Source organism: Crocodylus porosus, unplaced genomic scaffold (assembly GCF_001723895.1).
Source record: "Crocodylus porosus isolate Cpor-Errol unplaced genomic scaffold, CroPor_comp1, whole genome shotgun sequence".
NCBI classification, from domain to species: domain Eukaryota; kingdom Metazoa; phylum Chordata; order Crocodylia; family Crocodylidae; genus Crocodylus; species Crocodylus porosus.
In genome coordinates, this window is record NW_017728886.1 from 244,181,746 (window position 1) to 244,201,332 (window position 19,587).

Genomic DNA, 19,587 nt, shown 5'->3' on the forward strand with positions numbered 1-19,587 from the left:
TCTATAAGTGTGCTGCTGGTTTCTACTGCCTAAGTGCAGCACCCTGCACTTGTTAGTGTTGAAGTGCATCCTGTTTATGTCAGCCCACTCCTGTAACCTATCCAGATCTTGCTGCAATCTTTCCCTCCCTACTAGCATGCTTACCTCACCCCAAATTTTGGTATCATCAGTGAATTTAAACAGGTTGCATTTCACCCCCTCGTCCAAATTGCTGATGAAGAAATTGAACAGCACAGGCCCAAAGCCCGAGCCCTGGGGGACTCCGCTGCCCACTTCCCCCCGGTTGAATATGACCCATCCACCACCACCCTCTGAGTACGATCCTTGAGCCAATCTGCCATCCGTCTGACTGTGTAGGCATCAATGCCACAGTCACCTAGTTTTTTAATGAGGATGGGGTGGGAGACGGTGTCAAAGGCCTTGCTGAAATCTAGAAAGACTATGTCCACGGCGACACCTGGAGTGTTACTACTCCTAGTACTCAATTGACTCCATAGTTTGAAAATTGAGTTAGTTCCACAATTATTTCCCCCTAAGTCAGTATGAATGAATAATTTTCTTGATTAACTCTATACAATTACACTGAAAAATATTACTGTATATTTATTATGTTAAACATGATTAAAATTCAGCCTACCATAATGTGCTACAACTCTGACTGAGCCATATTTTCCCTTGATACAGCTTTTTGAAAGACCTGGCCAATAAGAGTTGCATTCTGCTTTCATTGAAACTAAACTTGATCCAATGATTCATAATCTCAGCTGGGATAAATCAAAGCAAATGTATTGATGTCAATACATCCATACTCATTTACATCAGCTAAGGAATTGGGTTAGAGTGTCTAAAATTAGACAAAATATAACTTCTGATTTGGGAAAATACAGTTTATTTCTGACCTAATATGGAACACTAGTGGAGCTATTTCTAAGCCCTCAATAAAGTAGTAGTTGCAGTAAAAGCTTGTAAGAGATCCCAAGGGTGAAAGCATTTTAGCCTTGCAGGTGATCAGGGCATAGACAGCTGTGCTTTTGAGCCTCGATTAATGGGCAGCTCTGAACTGTCATTCATGTTACCTAAAAGTAGCTGATATATAATTTATAGCTGAAGGGTATGGTCATGGAGCTACTGAAATGACTAACAAGGTTAGGACTGAAAGGGGCAAAATATTAACCCTTAATGAAGAAGGAAGAAAAGGGTTCACAACCTCATCCAGGCTAAGATAATATTGTGTTTCTGACATTGTTAAATAAAAGCCCATCTGGTATACCTTTCTGTTCAGTAATGGGAAAGGGTACAGTGTGAGTTCAAGCCACAAAATCAGGAAAAGAAAAAACCTGAACAGTAACAAGTTGGAGTACGGACAGAAAAATACAAACAAAACTCAAACATGAATATAAAACAAGAATTCTTTTAGACAATAAGTGACTCATGCAAAAATGCAGTTCTAACTTCTTACCAATACATGTAGGTAGGGAATCATTCCACTGTGCCAAAGCATTGGGTACTGTATCACATCTGATTGCTATGGATCCATGGAGGATATATCCTGGATTGCACTCAAAAAGAACTAATGAACCAACAGCAAATTCATTTCCAATCCTTTTTCCAAATCTTGGTTCAGGCACAGAGCTGCACTGTGTTGCACTTGTTCTTGGAACAGCTGCATGCATACAAACAATTGTGGATTCTCAATTTTATTTTTGGTGGAGAAATAGATTTTCAAATGATAACAACAGAAATGATGGGTAGAAACATTCAGTTATCATGTCAGATAACAACATTTGCATAATTCTTAAATGAGTCTTCAGAATATGGATTCCTCACCTTGACATTTGAATTACAATTCAGATAAACATTAAAAACTAATATCCTTGCCAGAATTACAAGTACTTTACAACATCTACCCTGATCCCTTCCTAAAATGGCACTAAAATGTGATGTTTTATTATGAAATATTCAGCTTCAATATACAGTTTCAAACTAGTATAGCTTGCATTTATTGGCTATGGCTTTAAAAATGTATGTTCTGCTTGTTGGAATGGGATTCAAATTTTATGAAAGACTGAATTAAGTAGCAAGTGTTGATGTTTAATCATTGCAGCGTCTAATCCTTAAGAAGGGAAATAATGTAAATCAAGTGAAGCATCTTAAAAATAGCAAGCTTACTGATTCACCTAAAGGTAATACCATTTCTAGTCATTCATATTTAAATAGATAAGTCAGTTTGAGCAGCTGGTTGGATTGAACATTAGTCAGCCAGATTAACAAAAAATAGAAATACTTGGTTTTAATAATTGGGTTCTCACATTTGGAAACCTTTCTTAAGCATCTCAAGTGCCCAATTTTATTTTAAGAAACACTTATGCATTATTGAAGATGTCAATAAAAATGAAATTATTTCACATATACACACGACTTGGGGAAGATAACATTACATCAGTAATCTATGATTCTCTCTCCATTCTACGCCTGTTTATACCCAATGAATTCTTTATTTTATCAGTTACATTTGTCAAAATACAATTTAAAATATGATTATAATTACTTTGTTAAGAAAAAGGTGGAGAAGGCATTTATGAACAAAATTATTTTAAGTATTTTTTCCATATTACTAACTCACTTACCTTGATATACAAAATGAAATCCTTTAGCTGTTACTGGTCCAACTGAAGTAAATCTAATTGTAATCTGGTTACCAGAGCTCAACGGAAGGGATTCACCTACTCAAACAAACAAAGTACCAACTTAACATACACAATTTTAGGGAATAAATAGTAAAAAGCCTATGGAAATATCCACCATTAGAAAACCACCACAAAATACTTCCTGCTCAAATTAAGGGATTTGTATCCTATAAACTGATACAAAGTTTACATTCTTCAGTACTTTAGAAGTTAAATCTTGAGTCCCTCTCTCGCGTTAGTGCTGTTCTTCCTGATTTAAAAACAAACTCTTGGTCTTTAAGCCCCTATTAATAAGCATATAATCTACCCTAATTAACTTTGCCATATATTTCTTACTGTTGCTATTAATATTTTAATATCCATTTTACATAATGCATTAGATAAGAACACAGTCAAGCCCAAACTGAAAAAAAGAATACTAACTTCATTAGTTACATATTAACAGATAAATCCAAAAGAAATTTAGATTAACTTTAGACCACTTTCCTTTTATCAGCTCAGACTGCTGAGTCACTACTGAATGATTAGGTTTTCATTTCAGACTTTCACATTATATGCTCAATTTAATTTGTTTCTATGAAAATATGACAGCATTTTTTAGTACCTTCCCAGTCAATATCATTTCTAAATAAATAATTGATGTATGACATTTCTATTAAGGGATACCTGAATGAGATCCTGAGAGGGAGGATAACAAAGATGATTGCTGAGTTGGACCATCATATACCTCAACCACATCATGGAGCAATGTCTGGAAAAATACAAACTGGCCGAACACCACTGGTCAGCAAAACAGAAGAAGTAAGAAAAAGTTTGAAAGAAACCAAGAGAGAGAGAGAGAGAAAGGGAAAGAGAGGGAGAGAGAAAGATCAAATATGTTAACGTTATTTTTTTAAATGCATTTTACTGAAAAGAACAAGGATTTATTGGTTAATATCTCTGAACGAAGTAGAAAGAATAAAATTCAGATATTTGTAGTTTATTAAAATGGATTACTTTAAAAGGATGTCAGAAAGTCTGATTCTGTAGAAAAAAACATAAGCAGGGTAGATAGGGAGATTAAGAATGTATTTGCATAAATATTTTCACCATGAAAGAAAAACAGTCATAATACTACTGCTGCTGAAAGGCATAGAGTTTATTTACTTTATCTAAATGTTCAGTGCAGCTTGCCACTTACTATATTATACATTTTGTGACTATTCTCTGTTTTGTTTTGTTTAATTAATTTAGCTAATGGGACTTTCATTTACATGGGTAAGTTTTACTCTTCTTCTGACCTGGAACTTAACAACTAAGTCCACACTTTTTTCTTTAATAACATTCAAGGTACTTCTGGAGTCTATGTCCACATTCACAGTAAAAACATTGTGAAAAAAAAATAGTAATGATGCCAACAGAAAATGTAATTTCTAATTTTTATCTTATAATTTTTACTGAACTTGGAGAAGGGATATTTTAGCTCCATTATTTGGAATCCCCTGCAAGAAAGGATATCATACTGATTTTTCCACTATATAGACTGTCATACAAAAATTAAATTAGTTATTCATTTGGGAGACTCCCTCTTGAGGGGGACTGAGAGAGTGATCTTCTTCCACAATCCCTTAGCCCATCATACCCTCATGAACCCCAGACGCCCAGGATCCTCAGCAGAACACCCGATGGACCCCAACCCTGACCCTCAGCATAGCCGGGAGGTAGGTGGGGTCTGTGGTGGGTGGGAAATAGCCAGCGGCAGGAAGTAGCTGAGAGGAGCTGAGGAGAGTCACGCCCTGCCCCTCTCCTCCTGGCTCCTACTTGGCCCAGATCCCCAGGGAGCCTCACAACTGCAGCTTCATGAACACAGCACATAAACAAGTGTACTCTGTGCCTGGTGCAAGGTAACACAGGAGTTCTTGCAGAAGGGCACACAGGATGGGCATGAGACTCTAGGTGGCGAGCCTGAAGAGAAAGGTGGCATGGTAGTAGTCCAGACTCACCTGGACAAAGGAGAGGAGGTTGATATAATATATTTGGACTTCAAGAAAGCCTTTGACACGGTGTCCCATGATGCCCTTATCATAAAACTGGGGAACTGTGGCTTCAACAACCTTACAGTCCAAGGATGGACCCAGAAAGTGATAGTTGGTGGAATTGAATCAACATGGTGCATGGTGACCAGTGGTGCTCCTCAGGGTCTGTCTCACACCTGTACTCTTCAGTTTATTTATAAATGATCTTGGCTCTGGTGTCAGAAGCAGACTGGCTAACTTCACTGATAACACCAAACTATGGGGAAGTGTAATCACCCTAGACAATAAGCTGGTGATCCAGGCCAACCTTGACAAGCTTGCAAGGTGGGAGGATCAAAACTTGATGGCATTCAACATGGAGAAATGCAAGAAGAAGAAACAACCCACATTACACTTACAGGCTTAGCAGTGCTACCCTAGCTAGCATCATGACTGAAAGAGACTTGGGGGTCATGATTGACCACAAGATGAACATAAGCCAACAATGCAATGCTGCAGCTGGCAAAGCAAATAAAACTCTGGCTTGCATCTACCGATGCATCTCGAGCAAGAACCAGGAAGTCATTCTCCCACTTTACTCAGCCTTGGTGAGGCCACAGCTGGAATATTGTATCCAATTCTGGGCTCCACAATTCAGAAAGGATTTGGAGAAGCTTGAGAGAGTCCAGAGGAAAGCCACGTGCGTGATTAGAGGACAAGAGAGCAGGCCTTATGAGGAGAGGCTGAGAGCCATGTAACTCTTTAGCCTGGAAAAGTATAGGCTCAGGGATGACTTGGTAGTAACCTATAAATACATAAGGGGTGTGCATCAGGAACTAAGAGAACATATGTTCACCAGAGCACCCCAAGGGAAGACAAGGTCCAATGGTCACAAATTCCTGGAAGACTGTTTTAGGCTGGACATAACAAAAACTTCTTTAATGTCTGAGCCCCTGGGGCCTGGAATACACTCCCCCCAGAGATGGTGCAAGCCCCTACTCTGGACACTTTCAAGATGCTTATTTTGCTGGGATCATTTGACCCCAGCTGACTTCCTGTCCCTCGGGCAGGGGCTGGACCTGATGATCTTGCAAGGTCTCTTCCAGCCGTAATGGCTATTAAATCTATGAAAGCTCTAATTTTTGGTCTTAGTTTTTGTCCCTAATACTGCCCACACCACAGAAATACAAGCCTAACTAACAACTTGTAGACTGCATCTACACAAGATGCTTACAGCGCAGTTAATTAACTGCACTTTAAACTTCTCATTGTCTACATGTGTGCTCCTCTTAGGGAGCACAAAACTAATAAACTCCCTGCTGTGCAGTTTTTTCGTGCACAGCAGTGCATGTATAGACACTGACCCGGATGGTTGAGGCATGAAGGTGCTTCAGTATTGGGGCTGCCTTTCGGCTAGCCTTCACAGCACATTAAGCCCAGATGGAGCTGCCCTGGGCTGGCAATAGGGTTGCCAACTCTGAGTAAGCTATTCTGAGACATCTTGTCCCCCAAAATGATGCAATGTCATTAATAGGGATGCAACGATAGAGGGGTTTTTTGGGCCGATACCAATGATCAATTTTTAACAAGCCATATTGGCCTATGCCAATCTGATTGCTGATATGCAGCTGGGCACCTTAGAGAGCAGCATCTGGCTGGTAAGTTTGTTATAGAGACAGGGGAAAGGGGAGAGGGAAAGGGAGTGGGGGATAAGGTTGTGGGGTGTGGGGGAGCAGGGGCAGGCACTGATAGCCAAGGTGGAACACAGGATGGAGCTATAAATGGCTCATGTGGGGGGAGGGTGGGGAAGCTCCTGCCACTATGCACACCCTGGGAGGGCATGGGGGACATGTGCCCCTGGATCTGCGGATGGGGCAAGGGTAGTCTGCCACTGTGGGCTGGGGATGGGGCAACACTGTACTTTTCCCAGTGGGGGCTGGGCCAGGCTGTGATCAGGGCAGGTGGCAGCAGTACTTGGAGTGGGGCTATGGGGCAGGGCTGCAGCCACCCCAAAATTAACTGTAGCCCCTTTCTCAGCACCACTGCTGCCCACCCCGAGTGCAGCCCCAGCCCAATCCCCTACCAGGAAGAACCCAGCACTGTCCCCAGCCTGCAGCAGCAGCCCACTTTCCCCCATGTGCAGATCTGGGGGCACACACCCCCCATGCCCTCTGGGAGTGCATACAGTGGTAGGAGCTGGCAGCCCCTCTCCATGCCCCCTGGATAAGCCACTTGCAGGTCCACTTGCAGTTTCCCTAACAGCAGACTAACCAGCTGGACCTGGTACCAATCTAATATATTGATATCAATCCAATATGGGACCGATGTATTGGTGCACCTCTAGTCATTAATTATACTATCCAACCTGTTCACAATATCAGTCTCCCAGATTGCTTTTAATAGTCACCAATGCCAATTCTGGTAGACTCATGGCCAGTTTGTGAGTGTTGGCAACCCTAGCTGGCAAGCTGACCCCATCAGGCTTCCTGACAGCTGTGGCTGTTGTGACCTGGTTCAATGTGCTACAATCCAAAAGCACATGTAAAGCATATGCTTGGGAGCTTCCCAGGAACAGTAAGCAATAAGCTCTGCAATAAGGAATAAACAGTAAACTCCACAGTTTATTGCTGCACATTAATAGCATGTGTAGATGTGCCTGTTGGCAGCACTTGCCAGAGAAACTAGTGAGCTTATGAATATAGAGCTCAAATTTCTCTCTCACCAAAATTAGGTTAAAGCTCATGAAAAAGCAAAAAAATACTGAGGAACATAGGAAGAAACAATGCAGTGTAATTTGTAGTGCCACTACATGCATCATCTGTATTTTCTGAATTAAGAAAAAGCATCACTGATCAAAGTTTTCTAAATGGCACCATTCAAAAAAACTAGCGCCACACATAATATACATATACTGTAATACAACCTCATTTACAGCAATTAGGAGTGCCTAAAATCAAGACAACAATACAACTAATGGGTCATCAAAATATGAACAAATGTTAAAAGGGTAGAAAAACAGTACACAAGTATGTGAAAACTACAAAAAAAGTGAACAAGAGTAAAATAGCTGCAATTTAAAAGTTTTCCTTTCTTTTTCTTTTTTCTTCTTATCAGGAGGTAAGAAAATATCAGTTTGAGCAGGTGTATAAATCTCCATCCAGTGTATAGCATGCGTCTTGCTTACTGGCAAAGCTGTATACACAATGGTTATTTTGGTTTGGCAGAAAAAAAAAATAGCTGGGGGGGAGGGGAAAAATCATTTCAGGTTGATGCAGAAAGATGATTTTTATCCCTTAGGAATTTTTTCAAAAAGAAAGCAAAATATCACTTCAGGTTGTCTCAAAACGTTCTCTGATCTAAAATATCCACCCATCTCTACTTTTTAGTAACAAGGGAATTATAGTTGTGCACATTATGTGCAATTTTTTAAAAGCAGCTCCAAAGATAATATGCAAAGAGGATAAAGCATAGAGTGCACTGATTTTTCAGAAACATCCTCTGACAAAAATTAACTTCTATGACTGCTCTTAAAAGCTGTATGATCAGATCTATCAAATACAAAATATATAAACCATGTTTGTGCTTTAACTATCATATTATATTTCTAAAGGTTATTATACAGTATTTTTAGGCACATTAAAAGAACATCTGTCTCAAACACTTCACAAGTACTTCAGGATCCTTGTTTCCTTCAGTTTTCCCTTAAGCAAATGCATGATCAAGAAGATGTTATAAATTTAATTTTGAGCAACTGTATTATATAACGCGCATTGTCACTGTAAAGAAAAGTTATCATATTATAGTTTTTTGCGTAATTCTCAAAAGTGTATTTTAAACTTAAATGACAGAAATAAGACCCTGAACTTGTAACACAAAATGAAATAAACTTGAAATCAAATCTGTGGTAAACAGATTTAAGATGGAAAGTAACACTGCCATGTCTACGAAGCAAAGTCTACTCACAGAAAGTTGTTACAACAAAATGCAAGGGCAGGTTCCAGTGATGAAACAGATACTCCTGTGACCAATATGGCTGGCCAGTTGGAGCTCTATTACAAGAAGTAGAAAAGTTTTCAGTAAAGAATGATATTTGTTGGTATCTCACTGTAATTACTGCTTCTCTCTCTTTTCTTTAATGCTGGTATCACTATTTGGATAACTGGCCTTAATATCAATGCCAGTGAGCCTCCCTCTTTCATTTGCAGAGATGGCCTTTCATGCAGACCAACTCCCAACAGAGTCAAGTACATGTTGAGTTGATGCCTATTCTTCAGTAAGATACATGTTTTACTTTTTCCTCTCCCTCTGTAGGGCAGAAGATCACACCAATTTCCTCCCAGGGCAACTGGTAAGATTCTCATAAGCTTTTTCAGGGCCACTCAAGATAAGCTGTGTGACAAGATAATGGCTTGGTTGGAGAACAAGCAATCCCTTGACTGTGTGGCTTAATAAGTAGAGGCTCATTGACAAGCTAGACAGCTAGTTCGAGACAGATCCCAGAATTCAATAGCATACCCTACATGCTATCATTGCATGGCAAGAGGGATTAGAAGATTTTCTGTTGCCCTTCCTAGAACTGTCAGAGTTTTCTTGTCTGAATAGTTATTTGTATAGCACAAGCACAATTGCATACTTTTTCAAAACATGAACACTGAATTTGGAGATGGTGGTGTACAACATATCCTATGTAAATACATTCCAGCATGATAAAAACAATTCAGAGATTCCAACTTAGTCTGTTTGAGGGAAAACATTAAAAATAAAATGTAATTATTAAAATGAGAAGAAAAAACAAATGGCTAATCAAAAGTTCAGAGGGTAAGGCAATTTTCTTATGACCGCTCAGCAAACGTGCTCTCAAGTACAGGAACAACATAACACAAAATGTGAAACTCTCATTAGTGACTTAGATATAATTTGAAATCAACAGCATTTATGTGCCTTTACAAATTAGAAGGGAGGGCAGGCGATAGAAACTCTGATCCACTTGGCCCTTAAAACTGCACATTTTAATCTCAAAGGGCATGTGCAGATGAAACAGGAAGCCTAAACTGAAGAGGTAGGTTTTTAAACCCACCGCTTCAATTTAGGGCCCTTTAAGCCCCCATGCCTTGCACTCACCCTGTACTTACCTGCCTCTCAGGCAGTCCTTGGGGGCAGTGCGGCTGTGGAGGCAAGCACTGGGCCCCCACACAGCTCAGGCAGGCAGACAGGCTTGGGGGAGCAGGAGGAAAATCAGGTTCACCACTTCTCTTGGGTGGAGCCTGCCTTCCTGGGCTGATGCTAGGCTGCCCGCAGGGCTTCCTCCAGAGTCATGGAGCTGCACAGAGCCTGGTGCTTCGCTTCACAGTTGTAGGGGCAGCAAAAAAACCACAAGAGAAAGCTGAGGGGGGATCTAGTGGCCTGTTATGAACTAGTCAGAGGGGATCAGCAGGTACTGGGGAAGTCCCTGTTCCCCCTACCACTGCCGGGAGTGACCAGGAATAACGGTCACAAGCTGGTAGAGGGAAGATTTAGGCTAGATATCAGGAGGCACTACTTCACGGTCAGGGCGGCTAGGATCTGGAACCAACTTCCAAGAGAAGTGGTGCAGGCTCCTACCCTGGGGGTCTTTAAGAGGAGGCTAGATGAACTCCTTGCTGGGGTCATTTGACCCCAGTACTGTTTCCTGCCATGGCAGGGGGTCGGACTAGATAATCTACTCAGGTCCCTTCCGACCCTAGAAACTATGTTTGCTGCATCCCAAGTCATTTAAGGCACATGCTTCCAAATGCTTCCTACAGCACCTGCAATTAATACGCAATACACCACCAAGGTATGCAAACACTAACACCATTAAAGCGATGCAAAAGCATTTAGCCCATGTTAAAGTGCCGTGCACACATGCCCCTCATTTCGTCTGCACATGGCCACACAGTATAACCCCAACCAGAAACAGTGAAAACAGGCACAAGTAGCCCCTCACACCTCCATACTAATGTGGGTATGCAGATGAGAAATACACAAAGCTACCATTATAAAACAATCATAGTCAGTCATGCAAGCATTAGAAAGGTTATATTAGATTAATTGAATTTTAAAATATTTTAAATTAAGCTACAAGAGATGCCTTCTAGTTGGAATTATTTTTAAACAAAATTAAAGAATATTTTTAGTTAGCTTTTAGCACAGCACAGCAGAGATTCCAATCTCTCTGGCTGTGTGTAGACGAAATGAAGGGCATGTGTGCACAACACTTTAAAGCAGGCTAAATGTTTATCCATCGCTTTAATGGTGTTGGTGTTTGCACACCTCGACAGTGTATTGTGCATTCATTCTGGCCACTGTAGGAAATTCAGCAGTGTAATGTGCCTTAAATGACTTGGGGCATAGCAAACTAAAATTCCTCTGAGGAGTTTTAGTTTGCTGCCCTACAGCCACAGAGCAAAGCACTGGGCTCTGTGCAGCCCAGGAGCTCTGCAGGAAGCCCTGCAGCAGCCTGGAAAGGCAGGCTCCACCCAAGAAAAATGACAAGTCTGATTCTGAGCCTGCCTTCCTGCCTGAGCTGCACGGGGGCCCAGTGCTTCCCTCCATGACCGTGGTGCCCCCCTGGACCGCCCAAACCGGCTGCCTCAGGGTGGGCCCCGTCGGGAGGTGGGGTGCTGCTGCGGGGGAAAGCACCGTCCCACATCCCCCTCAGCTCAGGGACTGCTCTGCCCTCCGGCAGCTCGCCTTCCCCTCCCCACCACCGAAGAAGCAGGTTAAGAGCGGGGTGTGTGCACAACACGTGGGTTTTAAGGGCCCTAAATTGAAGCAGTGAGTTTAAAAACTGACCGCTTCAATTTAGGGCCCCTGTTCTGTCTACACACACCCACTAAAACACAGCAAATTTCCCTCAAATTCTACAAGGTCTGGCACTACCTTTTCCTTCTCTTCCTAAAGAAGCTGTATCAATAGATAGCTAAGGACAGAGAATGGGGGTTGGGTGAATGAACGGGTGTTGATTTGCCGCTCTTCAAGGGTTTATTTATACAAATGTCAGAATTTGAAAAGGTTTGCTTCTCTCAAGCATGAGTGGTTCAAAGTTTCCTATATTGTTCAAAAACCATTTTTTCACCATACAGGAGTATTTTCACAAGTTTTTTTGTTTTGCTTTGTGACTTTCTACTGCTAAAAGAATATAAAATGGTTTGCCTATCGTGAAAAAATTCATATTGCAAACACATTCCTGTTCTGTATTTGGTGAAACCAAAACATTCCATATTCCCCTTCACCTCCCAAACACAGACACATACTCAAATAGCCAATATCATGGCTCTAAAGGGCGTGGGCCAAATGTTGAGCGGAGGAAACTTTAATTGTGAAATCAGAAATAGAAACTGGTTGTTTCTGAATGTATGGCAGAATGCTTTTATGTGAGAATGCCACCTTAAATTGCTTCCTAACAGTGAACATCAACCTGTCAACAAGGTTGTCAGCGGATTCTTTTTGGTTAAAAAAGCAACATTACCCTAACAGCTTCACTTGAGTATGACATAAGTTATCAACTCAGCATTAAGATCCTGTGGAAAGATCTTGTGTTATTGTGCAAGACAGAACAAAAACAAACACACACATGGTAACAGGAAGCCACTAAGTGACACGTAAGGCTAGACTTCCTTAAGCTGAGCCAAGATCCAATCATCCCCTGTTTGGACCACTTAGTTTGGCAAGGATATAAGACCAGTATGCAAATTTATGTCTTATGAATATCTACATATTTTCCCCAGCTATTTTAAAGCACTATATTGGATAGAAACCTGGCTAGGGTCTTAAATTAAAAGTAGTTCCTTTTTAAACTGTTCCAAGACTGAACTAACAGAAAATTATGTTTTCTAGTGTGAACCTTTTAATTGAATTTAAATTACTGGCTTCATTAAGTTAGAGAATTGACTATTTGAATTTGTTGATTTATTGATTCAATCTTAATTATGATGTCAGTGTAAACATAGTATTGATCCATCCTTAACCTGATTCACAAAACTGCAGCATATGCTTAATATGCTTTCTCCAGTATATCTTTGCTTGGTCATCATTTTAAATGAAATCCATAAACAATACACAAAACAGGCATATTCTGGCAAATTGCAACAAGGTCCACAAACTCCAAGTACACAAGTAACCAAAAATACCTACCCCACAACAGATTATTTCACTCTACATCCAAATTAATAATTTAGTACTCACCTAGAATACTAGGCCTATGCGAAGCAGCTAGTATTTACTTCAGATTTGGATTTGGCAGGCTATCCAAAATATAAAAAAACCCACAACATTTCTTAAGAAATCCCTGACCAGCTCTATTGTTGATGTCTTTCATACCACAAAGGATTTATCTGTCCTTGTTCATCTCCCTAATATGCTTTGTAAATGGAGTAAGGTAGCCCACATGATTGTTGAGATTCCCATATGTAAATAACCCCCCCCAAAAAACCCAAAAAACAACTGACAGCACTTGTTCAGAAATGCCAAGAGTTTAATTAAAAGCAAAGGAGAAGATAAATCTTCCATAAGAGAAATAGTCTCTCATTAGATAGTGATTAAGGATCAGCAAAACCTGATCAATGAGGGTTCAAAAAAAAAAAATCAAAAGAGACTCAAGTGACCTTTTCAAGAAGATATCTGCTGCCTTAAAAATGACCACGAGGGCAGATTTTCTACTCCCAGACAATGAAAGCATTACATAATGAGCTTTACCCATAAGGGGAAAAATAGATATGTACTGAAACGTAAACGTTGTCCGGTTTTGACCTCTTTAGTACAATTTCTGTAATACCTCTGACAGATGTGCAAGTGAAGACATGATGGAATCTGATGCATGATCCCCACAATTGTGTTTCTTGTTATGCCACACATGGCAGGAGGTGTGATTGTGGGATCCAATATCAGATCTCATCACACCATGTTGTTTGCAGAGGGGAAGCCTAACATCATGATCCTGGGCTCCCCCTTCACTGACAAAGAGCAAACTCCCATAGCTGGGAGCCCGGTCAGCTGATTGGGTGCACCCACACAGCTGGGAGCCATCTGCTTCCATGGCTGGGAGCCATCAACTGATCAGGGTCCCAGCTGTGGGGGCACTCCATTCACCCTTGAGCCTCGGACCTGTCAGCTAATGGGGTGCACACCATGGCTGGGAGCCCCAGGCAGGCCACACGTTCATCCATAGCATAATTGGAACCATCCACAAAGTTATTATACTTTTTTAGTGTAATAACTTTGTGGCTTATTCCTTGTTCTATTGTGTCATTGATTGCATTAACATGTGGCTAGGTAACAACTTAAGACATGATTTACTGGTTAATCATGCCTTAAGTATAACTCTATGCCAGGGCCCTAAGAAACCAAACTGAAGTCCACACAGGTTTTCAATTTTCACTACTTTCTTTAAAGCTCTATTGCTATTATAAGCTGCACGGCAGAATTTAAGAAAAAAAAAATCTTTTGTGGAAACATGAAAACCAACTTTAGGTTAGATATTAGGAAAACCTCTCTCACTAGGAGGATATTAAAGCACTGGAGTAGGTTGCCCAGAAAGCTTATGAATCTCCATCCTTTGAGGCTTTTAAGACCTGGCTAGGCAAAGCCTTGGCTGAGATCATATAGTTGGGGTGATCCTGCTTTGAGATGGGGGCTGGACTACATGACCAACAGAGGTCCCTTCCAACCCTAATTTTTTATAATTCTATAATTCTGTATCTGTACTCTGCAGAAATACAAGATCAAGATTTACTGCTGATTCATATAAAGAAGATTAATATTCATATAAGACAGATCCAGGGTGCCTCATGAAGCTGGGGGGGGGCATGGCGACCACCCACAGGCGGCGATGCGGACATCAGCAGCAAGGGCAGACCAAACAGGGACCATCCACAGGTGGCTGCAGTGGTGCTGGTGGTGGGGGAGGTCCCCAAGGCCAATTGCTGACTGGGGGTGTCCCCCTGAGGCCAGTTGCCAAGCCTGGAAGTGCTGGTGGCACGCCCAGAAGTGCCAGCAACACTTCTCAGGGGGAGCACCAGTACTCTGCCTGCCCACCATGGCCGTTGCATAACCTGAGAGTACTCGATCTCAGAGTGGGGCACCAGAGCTCTCAGGGGGTGCACGTGCACCCTCTACATGCTGACACTGCTCCCTCCATAGATCCCAGTTGTCCTGGCTCCTTGCTGCACCCTTGCTTATCAGTCTTCTCATGACAGTCAGAACTGTGCTAATAAGAAACAGGATTCACCCTTAACATCTGATTACCCACAGCACGGTGTAACTAACATCGCTTAACTTTCCACAGATTTAGTGTGGTATAAGTGCACCTTGTTATTTCACCACAGATATTTATTCTTGTGGAATGATAACTTACCTACAAATAGCCCCACTTATTTTAGTAGTCTGATTTATATCAAACAGCAGGAAATGTGGGATAAAACAATAACTGGTGAAAATGTATATAGGGTGAAGAAGTAAAAGACTTGAGTCTGATTCTTTAACATTTATTCATTTAGTAGTCAGACTGCCTTCTAATTTAGTCAGCCAGAAGATCTTCAGGTTGATATTATAATAGCAGACTTGTCTGGGAACAAATGAAGTGTGCAACTGCAGTCATTTTTAAATTAAAATGCCAACATAGGTGTCAGTTTTTGTGCATTTTCCTGCTACATTTCCAAACCTGGTGCTCACCTGCCATTCACCATTAGCAACTTTCTATCTAATCTGTGGCTGATAGAGCCATTATTGTGATACCTGCCAAACTTCTTCAGTATCAATAGATGCTCATTATCATATGCCATAATATAACAGAAAGCCTGTTAATTGTTTGTGAAGACAGCATGCTGGTTCTGCTAGCAGAGCTCTGTCAGATCTCCTTTTCTCCACCTCAAGCTAAATGGCAAAATGAAATAGCTATATAGTACTCCTGAAATAAGCCTCTTAGGTGCATTATAAACTATATGTCAAAATAAGGTCAATGATGCCTGATATACTTAAACCAGCAAAAGGGTTATCCCAAGTGACAACTGCAGGGGATGAGAACTGCTTACTCTGTAAAAGATACACACGAACACAAGGAAGAGATTAAGAAAGTGAAGCTGGTTGGAGCTGATCTAAAATATGGCTGTGTGTCTGTGTGTGCACACGTTACTTTATTTTATAATTAAAACACATTATATATATAAAATATATGTGGAAAAACTAGTCAGTTCCAGCCATAAAGAAAAAAAAGTTAAAGTTCTTGAGGATGTCAGCAACTAGGAAAGATTTCATAACAAATGAAGACTGTGGGATATCTGAAAAATTACTAGACACCACAAAATTGTAGTATTCAGATATAATGAGATAGCACCTAATTGCAATTGATCCCATCACATTGCTATCACAATCAATTTAAATATAATTTAATATGTTAATGATTATATTTAAGAGCCGTGATCAAAACTTAAAAGACAGAGACTTCCAAACATGTGCAAATGTATACTGGTGCTTTGCTCGAGTAAATCCCTGTATGTTTGCTGCAGGGACTTTTTTGGGATTTATACTAGTGGGTTGTTGCTTTCTCTGGGTTCTCTCTCTAACAAACAGGGGGAAAAATCTAATGGATTGGCTAACTTCCCCATTATATCTTATCTTAGCAAAGAAGAGCCAGTCTACGAGAAAAAAGGCAATAGCTCAGTAGCTCTGACTGGCTCTTCTCCATCTCTTAAGAACCCATGGAAGTTTTTAGATAGAAGAAGGATGAGGATGAAGGAAAAATATTATTTTCACCCAGTGCCATGGGTAATGAAGGTGTAAAAAATATTATGAATTGAAAAGCCAACTCTGGTCCCTTTTCGTCTCTACTTTAAAATGGGAAAATATTTTGCATGTTCCTTTCTACATTATGTGTTTGTTCTGACGTAAAAAGCAAGTAAGAATAGGTCAACAAGCTCTAAGCTGTTAAATATTTTCTGTTCTTCCTCTTCCCTTGTGGAAAATGTGTTACCCTGTCCTAATGGGTCTTTCCTTCTCCCTGCCCTGCTGTCAATACCTGAGATGATAGAAGGTAGGAAGGGAAGAGCAAGAGCTGTTCCCCCTGGCCTCAGGTTTGAAGGGGAAAATGAAGGGCAAAAGAGAAATAAAATAGTTTTGGTGGAGTGGAAGAATGGTTTATTTTTCCCTGGCTTCCCATTGTAAAATACTTCTGATCCTCTTTTTCCTTAATCCTCTCCCTTACTTTTTCCCCCCTCTGTTTGTGTGTGCATGCATGCTCCCTGTGTATGTGTTTCTCGTCTTCTGAACTGACACCATTTGGGAGAAATATAATTTTACTTGCAACAATATATGCAAATGCTTGCAAAATACAAACACAAAAATAAAAATCAAAATAATCTATTTTTGCTGAAGATTTTGTCAGATTCATGAGTCATACTTACATGTGCTTTGTAAACTGAAATTCTGATTTGAAAATTGACCCCCCAAAAGTATACTATTCAGTTTTAATCTTAAAGTAGCTTAATGCCATTTCAGCCAAAAATACTCTGTCTTCTTCAGATTACTTGAAAATTAAAGTCCATTTCCTTCTTATTACCTCCTACTGTATCTGTAACCAAGAGAAGAAGTCTTTCTAGGCTGCTTTGCAGCCTGGTTTTAGCTACAGATTCACATCTGTCATGCGCGGTATGGGGAAAATACTGCTTAGAGTCAAAAATGCTGGATGGAGTTCCTGCCTAGAGTATCTCTAGCCATAGAGATACAACCTGAAGTGTCTCTGCATCGCAACAGATATGGATATTCAAGCCTTTGGGCATAAGCACCTGAGACAGAAGATAAAACCAGGGACTACAATCCTGACTAGAATAGAGTCCTGGAGGTAGGAATCTTGAAAAAAGAGAGGGGGAGAGGTATACAGAAGTGGAAGATGCATAGAAAGACTCCAAGTGAAAGGAGGGACAGTAGGAAGAAGTTAGAGATCAGCCAGAGTAAGACTGTACAGGCTCTTGCAAATGATAGTGATAAGATTAAGAATGATATTAGGGCAAGAAAGAAAGCCAATAAAGAGATCTGAGGAGGGCTGATTTGAACATCAGCACTTTGTTTGGACTGATGGGAGAAAGGGAAAATAGAGAATAACCAAAGCGTATCAGGACAGAAATCAAAATGAGGGACACTGGCTTTAGCAGCAGAAATACAGACGTAGAGGAAAGTTTTGTTGATGTTATAGAAGGAGATACAATACTATCAAGAGAGAATGTTGTGGTAGGAAAAGTAGCAAGCACAGCTTTACTGACTGCTAGAAGTAATGCAGTATACAGCATTGCATGTGTGCATATTTAGGGATATATGTCAGATTTTTTTTAATTCATTTTTATTGACATCTTAAACTTCAGAGATTACAGTCAATGCTAACTTTAGGTGAAAAAGACAACCTAAAATATGTCTTTATTCTTCCTGTGTGAATTAGCTGTTCTAGTCCCAGAGACTCTAGTTTTATCAGCAGGAGGGAGACAGAGGCTAAGCTCCATGGGGGTATATTGCATGTCTTGCAACACACTTGTACAGTCCCCAGACCATTTGATTGTAACTGCAAAGTCAATGGATCTCCGGAAGTTGCTAATGTAATATTTATAAATAATTTTTCCACATTGCTTTAACAGCAGCATTCTTTTCCCTTTACTTTTCTAGGTAGTTCCAGACCTTTTAACATGAAAATCTCTTTTCTGATATGCATAATATATTTAAATATATGTTGAAATGACACATACAAGAAAAAAAGAAGTACTAAAAAAGCATAGTTATTTTATTACAAGCAAAGATTTTTACTTGGGTCTGGTAAATTCATGGTACTAGAAGCATATTTTGTTAATGTGGTCATGATAAAGAAGATCCATTAGGTGAATAGAGTCCGCATCTACATGACATGCTGACTGCTCAGTATCGCAAGACTACTGCGCAGTAGCAGCACGTGGCAGAAACCATGACATGATGCTACTGTGCAATAGTCTTGCACTACTGTGCAGTCAGCATCACAGAAAAGCTATTTGTCAGTGCTACAGCACAGTATCTTGGGTTACTGTGCTGTCATTTAGTATTGTATAAACAAGTACTAAATGACAGCACAGTATGACTGTGCAGTGAGTATCTTGTATAGATGTGGTCAGAGGTAAATACATGAAGGGTGTAAAGATGAGGACCAGAACTATAATTTGACTCCATATTCAAAGGGGACCAGTAAAAAGACTAGAGTATTGGTATTATCTGCTTACATAAAGCTACAGTGTGTGTTCATAACTTTGTCCTGAATTAGAAGGGACATTTTAAAGTTGATGGGTTTGTTCCTAGATATACAGTCTACTATAGCTATTAAGTCAGGAGTTCTAGCTTCCCTGAGAATAAGACTTCTATCTGCCTAGGTAAATTTTATAAAAATAAAAAAATGTTAAAACATTATGAAAATGAAAAATGTAATTAACTTATAAGAAATTTAAAAGTAAATTTAATGCATTATTTTATTGAGCAGTATGAAGGGAAATGTGTCTGCCTTCTATTCACCTAATAGATCTTCTTTATCATGACCACATTAAAAAAATATGCTTCTATTACCATGAATTTACCAGATCCAAGTGTAAAACTTGTAAAGAAAGGAGACAGTGAATCCTTTAGAGACTTGAAAACTTCCAGAAGAGTGCAGAATAAGTGTAGCTCAATTGATAACAATAAAGCAGATAGTTAATAGTGATTTTTCATAGAATCATAGAAGTAGGGTTGGAAGGGACCTTGTAGATCTTCAAGTCCAACCCCCTGCCTGGGCAGGAGAAAAAACTGGGCTCAAATGATCCCAGCTAGGTAGGCATCAAGCCTCCTTAAAGACCCCCAGGGTAGGAGCCAGCATCACTTTCCTTGGAAGTTGGTTCCAGCTCCTAGCC

At 40.3% G+C, this 19,587-nt stretch overlaps 1 protein-coding gene across 1 annotated transcript in view; it reads right to left on the reverse strand.

Annotated features, from left to right (window-relative positions):
- CSMD3 (CUB and Sushi multiple domains 3) overlaps window positions 1-19,587 on the reverse strand; it is a 332,707-nt gene that overhangs the window by 194,084 nt on the left and 119,036 nt on the right. The window contains exons 6-8 of the mRNA XM_019552043.1: window positions 3,354-3,467; window positions 2,628-2,723; window positions 1,460-1,663 (exon numbers count right to left, since the gene is read on the reverse strand). Of these exons, the coding sequence (XP_019407588.1) occupies window positions 1,460-1,663; window positions 2,628-2,723; window positions 3,354-3,467 (414 nt within the window). The remainder of the gene's footprint in view (window positions 1-1,459; window positions 1,664-2,627; window positions 2,724-3,353; window positions 3,468-19,587) is intronic.